Source organism: Charadrius vociferus, unplaced genomic scaffold (genome assembly GCF_000708025.1).
Source record: "Charadrius vociferus isolate BGI_N301 unplaced genomic scaffold, ASM70802v2 scaffold315, whole genome shotgun sequence".
Taxonomy (NCBI): domain Eukaryota; kingdom Metazoa; phylum Chordata; class Aves; order Charadriiformes; family Charadriidae; genus Charadrius; species Charadrius vociferus.
In genome coordinates this window covers 1,254,130-1,263,645 of record NW_009648453.1, presented here as the reverse complement: position 1 = coordinate 1,263,645, position 9,516 = coordinate 1,254,130, and the positions used below count along the sequence as shown (strand labels likewise).

The 9,516-nt window shown below is 41.5% G+C and overlaps 1 protein-coding gene across 1 annotated transcript in view; it reads right to left on the bottom strand.

Annotated features, from left to right (window-relative positions):
* ITGA4 (integrin, alpha 4 (antigen CD49D, alpha 4 subunit of VLA-4 receptor)) overlaps nt 1–249 on the bottom strand; it is a 39,028-nt gene extending 38,779 nt beyond the window's left edge. Inside the window, 1 exon segment of the mRNA XM_009885625.1 lies at nt 51–249. Coding sequence (XP_009883927.1) covers nt 51–249 — 199 coding nt within the window.
* Between the last annotated feature and the right edge of the window lie 9,267 nt (nt 250–9,516).

Below are 9,516 nucleotides of genomic sequence, written 5' to 3'. Positions count from 1 at the left end.
GCCCCCGCCCCCGGCGGGAGAGCGAGGGGGGTCGGATCACCTCAGCTCACCTCCGCCCCGGGACACCTGCCCGGAGGGCGGCGCGGGAGAGCCGCCTGCGCGGCGGGGCGGCCTGAAAGAGGCGGCGGCAGAGTGGGAAGGGAGAGCCGGCAGGCTTCCCCGAAAAAGAGCCTCTCCGGCCTCAGCTGCCCTCGGAGCGCCCGGGCCCGGTTGGTTCTGTTTGCTGCTGCTGCTGCTCCTGGAGCCCATCTCCCCTGAGCACCAGGCGGGGAGCTCCAGCCAAGCGCAGGGCCGTCTTCTGGGCGGGAAACTGTGAGGCGAGGCTTGCACTTTCCTGTAAAATTTAGAAAAATATCCCTGTGCTGTAAGCCTTACCACACCGGCAGCAGGCTGAGGGGGGGGTTTCCCTGCCGACCCCTCCTGGGATGGGGTATTTGAGTCCTGAAACCAGTGCCCTGGCAGCAGAAGACAGTCCTAAGCCCCCTTGAATACCAGGGCTTCCCTGCTGCTATAGTAGTCCGTGTGTACGGATAACCTATGTATAACGGTATTTTGAAGCAGAGGAACAAGAACATAAGTGCTTCTTAACACGATCAATTTAATTACAAAGATTACTTATTGTATGCTGGAAGACAAATCCAGTATCATTTCAACTATTGAATATTCCACACATTAGAAATAACTGTGAGATGGTAGAGTACCATCCCCTAATGGAAATTCAGACCACGGCATTTTAAGCTTCTTGGAATAAAACTCCCTTCCGTTTCCATTCAGTTGGTGGAAATGTAGAAAGTTTAACACTTCTGCAAAATGCTGAGCAACTGCCGGAGTGGGACACTGAGGCAATGCAGGAGTGGTACATCTTGTCATCCCAAGCGCGTGCAGATGTGTAGCTGCTGGAATGAGGTCGGCACGTTGCAAGATCTGACAGCTTGTCAGTCAGTCAGCGGCATATCTTTTAAAAGTCGTCATCTCTAGAAGCATCGGAGGGCTTCCCTGGATCACATGGATGTGGAGCAGTGGACTGTTTCGTGTAAAGGAGTTAAACAGCTCCTCAGCTGCTATTCATCTCCCTTCCAACTACTGACATCAAAGGAGTTACAACAATCAACAGCAGCTGTGAATCTGCCTTTCTGCCAGTCAAGTTTTTACCGTCATTCTGAAAGCAGCAAAACAAGCATGATTCAAAACTGAAATGCTAAATTGTGGTTTAGTTGGTGGGAAACCATAACATTGTTTCGCCACCGTCCTGATCACTTAGCCAGTTTTGGGGGGTTTTCAGGCTTTTTTGCAAGAAACCATTACAATTCCTGGGTTCATTTCTTATTCACCAAAAATGGACACAAAGCTCTATCCCTTGAACGATGGAGAAGGGAACAGTTTTCCAGACTCCTTTCCCCTTGCAAGTTGATGTCCTAAACATCTCTGTTCTTTCTGCTAACTCTCAAGACCAAACTTAAGTCTAACATTTTGCATATAGCTGGTGCAGGAACCATGTGACTGCCTCTGAGCAATCTGTTTGCAACCGCATTTTTAACCCCACCCTAACCCTTGAGGAGATGACTTGTTCCTCACATTTGGCACTGTAGCTTATCAATGAGTGTCATACAGTCAAGGGTTTAAATGTGTGCAAGCTGCTTACGGTCCTCAGGGACAAATGACAGTCACTTGAGACAAAGTATTCCCAGGAGAGTTTGGGGAAAGGGAGTTGCTGCTGAAAGTTATAGGGACTTTGTAGAAACTCCAGTCTCGCGGCCTCTGGACTGCTAAAGTGGGCATCGAACTGGAGGCAGGGATCCTAGCCGTCAGGAAAAGGTAGATGGTAAAGTTGTGGGATTCAGCTGTTGGCACATAAATAGCTGCTTGTGTGATGCAGATGAGAACTGTATTGTACCTCACCTGTCAGGAGGAAATGTGTCTGTTGTCTCCTAGACTGTGCTAGAGTAGATGTGACCATGATCCACCAGACATCAGTGAAATCAGCAGAACATAAATCTCTCACTGGAGTGTGAGAAATACGTATTTTGAGAAATATTTGAGGGTTTTAGTACCGATCAGGTACAGGACCAGGCAGGGAGCAAAATCAATGCCAAACTAACAAAACAGTATAACAGAGAGAGAACTTGAGTTTTGTTAGGGATTAGGAGAATTTGCAGAAAAGATGGAACCAACACTGGAAGCCAAGTACCTGTATTTACAAAGAGTATATATATGTACATATGTAAAGTTACCCTGAAAAAATAAAAAGAAATTCTTCCCGAAACATGTTGCCACTAAGCAATCTGGACAGCACATCTCCCATATTCCTCTGTGATTTAATAACACAAGAAGCAAAATATCACAGTGACTTGCTCTTCTGCTTGACATTGGTTCACCATCTAAGGCAATTTCAGAGAAGCTATTGGGATGGTTTGTTAAGTGAGAAAGTGTATTAGTCCACAGTTTGGCAAGCATTTTTTATAGCTGATGCATGCACTTCATCTGACTGTTCTCATCTCTTGCTGCTCATTCTTGAATCACACTGCTGCCTCTGTCACACTGATACTGTTCTGTGTCTGAGCAGTGAACCAGATCAGAGAAGTGATGCGGATCAAAAATAGCCCAGCAAAACCCCCAAAACTAGATCAGATTTGCAGTGCATGTGTTGTGTGGCTGGGTAGTTGTATTGGTTGGATTAGCAGGGTGGTTCAAGCCAGTGCTGCAGCTTTAGGGGCTTTCTCAGGCGACAGCCTTAACTTTCTAGAGGAAGTGGCAAGAGTATGCAAAGTTAAAGCCTACATATCTGCCTTAAAATGGAAGCAGAAATCCATTTCCCTGGCACTGGTGTCCTGCTGGAGTTCGGGGATATTGGTCCAAATACTCTTCTGCCTATGTCCTGAGGGGTCCAGCTTAAAAACAGCTAATTAGAATAAACCTGATTTACTGGTGCCATAAATGTCAACATACAACAGCACATGAAGAAGGTGACCATACAGTTGTATATAGGATCATACATGGTCCTTCAAGATTTAATATTTCAAATGCAATTACAAGGTAATAACTACTGCTGAGACTTTCATGTGTCAGTTTTTGCGTTTGGAAGGGGTATGAGAGGAAGCCTCTGGGAAGTAGCTGTTCAATTTGGGAAAAGCAATGGTTTGGGTCTTTAATCACTCTGTCAACATCGCTTACCTGTAATACACCCCCCTGCTGGTGAGAAGAAGGGAAAGAAAATCACTGTAGGAAGAACATATTAATGCTGAATGTCTGTCATTAGCTTTCTTCTGTGTAACTCGTACTACTTTTGATTCCTGAACTTGGAAAGCATTTGTATTAAATTAAGCCCTGTGTATGGGCTGATGTTGGGCAACTGATCACGAGTGCTTTCACTGTGTTGCAAATACAAGGGAAAGCAGCACACGTTCCTAAAAATCGTCATGCATATGCCTGCTTCCAGCTGTGTCTGTCCTTGTTCTCCTTTGTGTCATGTAAGCCTACCACTGCTTATGGAAGAGTGTCTCCAAATCTACTCTCAATAAGACATAAAAACAATCAGCGGTTGATATCCTGTTCCTAATTAGAGTTGAAAGTTTCATTTTTAAATTGTCCAAGTGCTTAAATATTGGTATTTCAAATTGAATTTTTCTAAACCTCTGTAATTCACTGAAACATTGAAAATCGAGGGTTTTGGTCAGACCAGAACTATGTCTTGTTTTTCTGTAAGCATTTTTTTTTTTGTTCTCCCCCAACAATGGCAGTGGGCCAAAAAGTCTATTATTCATATGCTGTCATCTGAGAAATTATAGAAGGCAAATATACTGTTACACTTACCCCTAAGATTCTCTTCAAGAAACTTCATCTTCCCTCTGCTGTAAGATATATGTGAGCTTGCACAAAAAGGATATATTGTCCACTGACAAGTATAATTAAGCACAGATGTCTGAGGCACCAAAAAGCAGCTAATATTAGCAAGGATCTTTATTTTTATCCGTTTGCTTATGTTCTCTTTAGAGATCTGAATTTCATTTAGAATCAGTTAAAGACAAAGAAACTTTTCATTTAATTGACAAATAATGCCTTCATGCTCATGTGACATCTTTTTAGGAAATACTTTAAAGAATTTTTTTCTTCCCTTGAACGCTTGCATTGGTGAAGTAAAGACAGGTTTTCCAAAAGAGCTTTCCAGTATTAAATCTTATAATGGTGTCATACAGACAATTATTATGCCATCCTGACTATGAGAAGCAAACAGTAGATCATTATAGTTAACCGCAGCTTAACTAATGACTGCATTCCGATTCATAGATAGGTAAGACTGGAACTTAATCATTATACATGTAAGTGTGATAAATGCATTGCATATCCTTTTTCTTCCTTAGAATTTTGTCTAGGACATTTGAGTTGGAAGATCAGATCCAACCATAAATAATTAGTTTTGAGTGGAGCTGGGCAGTAACCTCTTTTCCCATCCCAAAGGAATTGCTGAGCTTTTGAAACTTTCCCATCTCAAATTCAAACAAAGAGTGTTTTCATGTGCCATCTCTGTGTCTTCCATTGCAAAAGTCAGGATCAGCACAGTTGTAGCATTTTTCATTGTTTTCACCTTTTAAAACAAATAGTTTAGGTTTGATAGTTATTTTGAGATGGAAAGCAAGTATGTATGTTCAGAGAATTTCAACATAAAATATTATTTAGTTTTCTTTTTTTTTTTTTTCAAAATGAATAATTTCTTGAAATCAACCCTTTCCTGCAATCAATTTCCATTTCAACATATTAATCTATCCACAGGAAAATTCCTGACCATCTATTGATATTGCGAGTTTCTATTTTTTTCATATTTCTGTTCTTCTGTAGGTTCCACACGTCTGCTGAAGAGATTGGGTGCAATGGGAATGGAACAGAATGCGTAAGAACTTTGCCTAGATTTATTTCTTAGCTGCAAAGCACCTTTAAGTTAAACATTGGTGTCTTGCTTCTGCTAGGCAAGATGAACCAGAGGACAAGCTAAAAGCACAAGTTTGTTTGTTTAACCAAAGTAGACCAAAGTAGATATTAGTTTTGCTGACAAGAAGCATCAGTGCTGTACTCAGGTATGAATTTATACAGCACTTGTCATCGCTAGAGAAAAATCACTTGGGCATAACGATAGTTTCAATTTGTATCAGCCTTTGAGTATGTGCACGTCAATACAATGAGACCATTATGTTACACAGTTATGTTCATAGTTGTTATTTTCCAAAGATGTCCATTCAAGGATACTTGAATGACTGAATAGTTTGAGAGGAGTGGGGGTGTTCTTTGGTCTCTGTGTCTTTTATTATTATTTTTTTTTAATAATTTGTAACAAAAATAGGCATGGTAAATGATTGGTGAAAGTTGGACAATTAATAGTTTAGAATCTGTGGGTCAGATGATGCTGATGCTGAAAGCCTTTGGCTCCATAGGAAAAGTGAGCACTATGAAAAAAGCCCCCAGATTATGAAGGTTTTGGTTGTGTGCGGAGCATGTTCTTTCAGCAGTGACAACGGCTATGGTTCAGATAGGAAACGAACTCATAAGACCCCCTTTTTTCTTGAAAAAAAACCAACCAAACAAAAACAGTTGTTGGAAGAGAACTGTTGAAAGGAAACATCTGGAGGAAATGCCAGTCCAATTTCAATCTTGTCTTCAGGATACCATAACTTACATTTTCCAGGATGTGATACTGTGCTTCATCAGACAACATCACAGTGAGATCATACCTCTGAGTATGGACTCCAGGCCACCTTTATGAAGCGTGGTAATCATTATGTCTGATTCTGCTTCCTGAGAGAGTCTATTAGAAATATTTCTCATCCATTGGTCATTTCTTTGATGCTAGTGTGGAATCCTAGATACGCACAAAAATGATTACTGCACAAACTCCAAATCTATGTGAGGATGGAAGCAGGCATCTCTAACCAGCAGCCAGCCCTGAGATGTCAACACTTGCAGAGAAAAGCCTAAGACAAGCCACAGCTAGATCCAGGACAAAATTATGATAAGAAGGAGTTATGGCAGAAGGCAGTGAAAATTCAGTGATCTTGTATGGCCAAATGCAATGTGAGACTTTTTAAATTTTTCAGAGAAGAGAAAAAAAAAAGGATTGTTTTAGCTTTTCATGTACCTGTAAATATTGTTCTAGCACTCCTTCCACAGATGCCTTAGTATGAGTACCAAAAACATCCATTCCCCATAATACATCTTCATGGGTTTATTAACCTCTTCAAAAATTTGGGAAAACAAAAAATTTTTGTCAAGCTGTCAGAGCTCTAGTTGTTAAAACGTTGACTTAAAACACCCTTGGTGCTGGCATAACCTTCATAAGTAGTTATTGTGCAAACTGTGTATCTATGATTTCATAGTAATCGGCTCCAGTAAAAGTTTAGACCCTCACATTTTAAACGTAAAGAATTTTTGTTGGCTTGCAGGAACAAGACTAGTCTGAGAATCATCATCGTGTAGTCTGCAAGAGAGGATTTTTTAAAGTTGCAGTCTCTTATTCAAGGAAAATGTAGGCATATTGACACTAGACAGAAAACAAAGTATATAGAGAATATACTACTAAGAGTTTGTCCACTTACAGGTAAACTTTGTTGTCATGGTTCCTGGTTTTTGCTGAAGTAGGCTGTGTCTATTTACCAGGGTGGCTTTTTTCTGTATAGTGATCTACATAATAGGCACCATAAGCAATGTTACAAGTTGTAGCTGTAAAACTTGTAATGAAATGAAACAATGAGCTGCTGTCCTAGTTAAAGAAGTTTCTCTGAGTTGTCTTGGCTCTGTTTTAGAGTACTACATGTAGTAGCTTTAATATTTTCGGGTTTTAGGCTTTGATTTTGACATGTCCTAATTCTAATTCTCAATTTCTTTCTGCATCATTGTAATCTTAGCTGGATGTATTTGAAATTTTTGTAGCCTTTTGTGCACTTGCAAACTCTATAGACTCAACAGCCACCATGTATGAGTTACGAAATATGTATTTTAATCTGATATTCCCATGGGTATGTCTTCTGTTGCAAAATGGACCTGGAGCATTCACAGTGTACTCTTATACTCTTTCATTTACTTTTTCTAAACACTTGCGCACCCTATATACATAGGGATCAAGTCTGAAAAAAGTTCTTCTCCTTTTTCAGAGAGTGCTTATCATAACTGAGCAGGTGCCCCACAGTATAACCTGTACTGAGAAGAGAATACCCTGACTGCGTTGCTCTTCCTGTCATCAAAGAATATTGATATTCAGCTTTTTATTGCTAAAATACATCACTCCCAAAAGATTTGTGTGCTACAGCAGCACAACAAGCAAGATGCTTTAACGAATTAAAGCAAAAGAGCCTTGTTATAAAAACAATATTATATTAATTCTAAAATATCAGTGATTTCCTAAGGAAGGAGTAAGATCTACCATGTTTTTTCCTTTTAATGAGACAGTCAAAGAAAGGCCATGTGTCTGTCTTCCACATAGTTGTGGTTTGCCTCCAACTAAACATGATAATCTTTTTCTTTGTGGGGGAGAACAGTAAAAGCACATGTATCAGTTATTTTATGCCAAATGCGTAAACGTTTATATAGGAGCAGAATGAACAGTGAAACCGATTATTTAATAACTCAAACAACACAAATGATTCAGAAAATCACTCATGTCCTGGAAAACCACGCAAGCATGTGTTCAGCTGTAGCACAGCCCTGCATTTTAGTGAACTTAAAGTTCAGCTCATACACGAATATCCCGATTAGATGCTTATTGACTGAATATTTGTATAGTTTAGAGAATTTCACAGGAAATACTGAGAATATTGACTAATTTATGAACTGAAATGTATGCCTTTTTAATTTCTAAAAAATCCTACCGAGATTTTCATGTTCTAGAGAGTTGCAATAAAACGTGTTAGCTAGTGCTTACAAATCAGCTTCGCATATGTGGGAACTGGATGACTGATTTCTATAGTTTTCCTGCCTTATATTAAATAGAGAAAACCAGTTCAGTTGATAAACGATTGAAACATAAACTGAGTTGTGCAAATTTGGGGAGAATCGTAGCTTCATGGGCTTTTGGTACACCTGGGACCGCCGTTCTGTTTGATAGATGGTGAAATCTGCTAGTCGTTTGAATGCTTAAGAATTGTTCTGGTTCAGGGCAAGTGTCTGCCCAAGCCAGTGCTCCTGCCTGCTGGGACTGCCGGGGCAGACCATGGCAAGGACAGGAAAAACTGATATTGATACTCCCCCAAGGACGCATTCCTGATCTCAGTACCCAAAACAGTTTTCCACTTAGGGTGGTACTGATTATGCACAAAGAACGAGCTCCTAACGTTTGCTTTGAAGCTGGTTCCCCCAGTTGTATTTATTCTCCCTCAGCTCTTGCACTGGAAGACTCAAGGGGCAACCAAGACCTGCGCATTCCTCACGCTCTGCTCCCCCATCCCTTCCTCAGGCTGAAGAGGCTTGGTCTAACTCTTTAACTCCTTGCATGGAAGCCGTTATGCCTTTAACGAGTGCTTGCTGAAATGCCATTTTCAGCATGACCTAGGGCGTGTTTTCCTGACAGGAACTGTGGCCATGAAGAATCCATGCTGGAGCAGGTTCTCCTTACAGGAACTGCAGCCCATGGAAAGCCCATGTTGTAGCATATTTTCCTGATAGGAACTGTGGCCCCAGACAGCCCACACTGGGGCTGGTTCTCCTGACAGGAATTCTGGACCTGGAGAACCCACATTGTAGCAAATGGTCCTAACAGGAATTGCACTGGTGCTGTAGCATGTTCTACTGACAGGTACTGTGGGCCTGGAGAGGTCACACTGGAGCAGGTTCTCCTGACCAGAACTGGGGACCATGAAGAGGAACTGCAACCCATGGAGAGGACCCACACTGGAGCCGGGGAAAAATGTGAGAAGGAAAGAGAGCCAGAGAAGGTCTGTTATGTACTCACAGTAACCCCACATTCTCCATCCCCCTTGAACCTCTTAGGTGCAGGTGGGGTATAGAATCATAGAATCATAGAATTGTCTAGGTTGGAACGGGTATTTAAGATCACCAAGTCCAACCATCAACCTAACACTGCCAAAACCACCACTAAACCATGTCCCTAAGCACCACGTCTACCCATCTTTTAAATACCTCCAGGGATGGCAATGTAGAGGGGCTGGGAATTAAGGAGTGAAGTTGAGCCGGGGAAAAAAGCTGTGTGTGTGGGGAAGGTGGTGTTTTAATTTGTATTTGTTTCTCACTCTCCAGATCTATTTTAACTGGCATTTTCCCCCAAGTCAATTCTTCTGTTCCTGATGACAGTAAGTGATCGCCCTGTCTTTACCTTGTCCCACAAGCTTTTTCATCATACTTTCTCCCGTTGTCCTGTTTGAGGAGGGGGAGTGAGAGAGCGGCTGGGTGGGTGTCTGGCAGCCTGATAAGGTCAACCCACCACAAAGTTCCAGACCTCTTCCAATTCCACAATACTTCTTTCAGTGTAAAGGGACTAGGGCTGTAAAATTCGAGGTATAATCAATATTCAGGGCAATA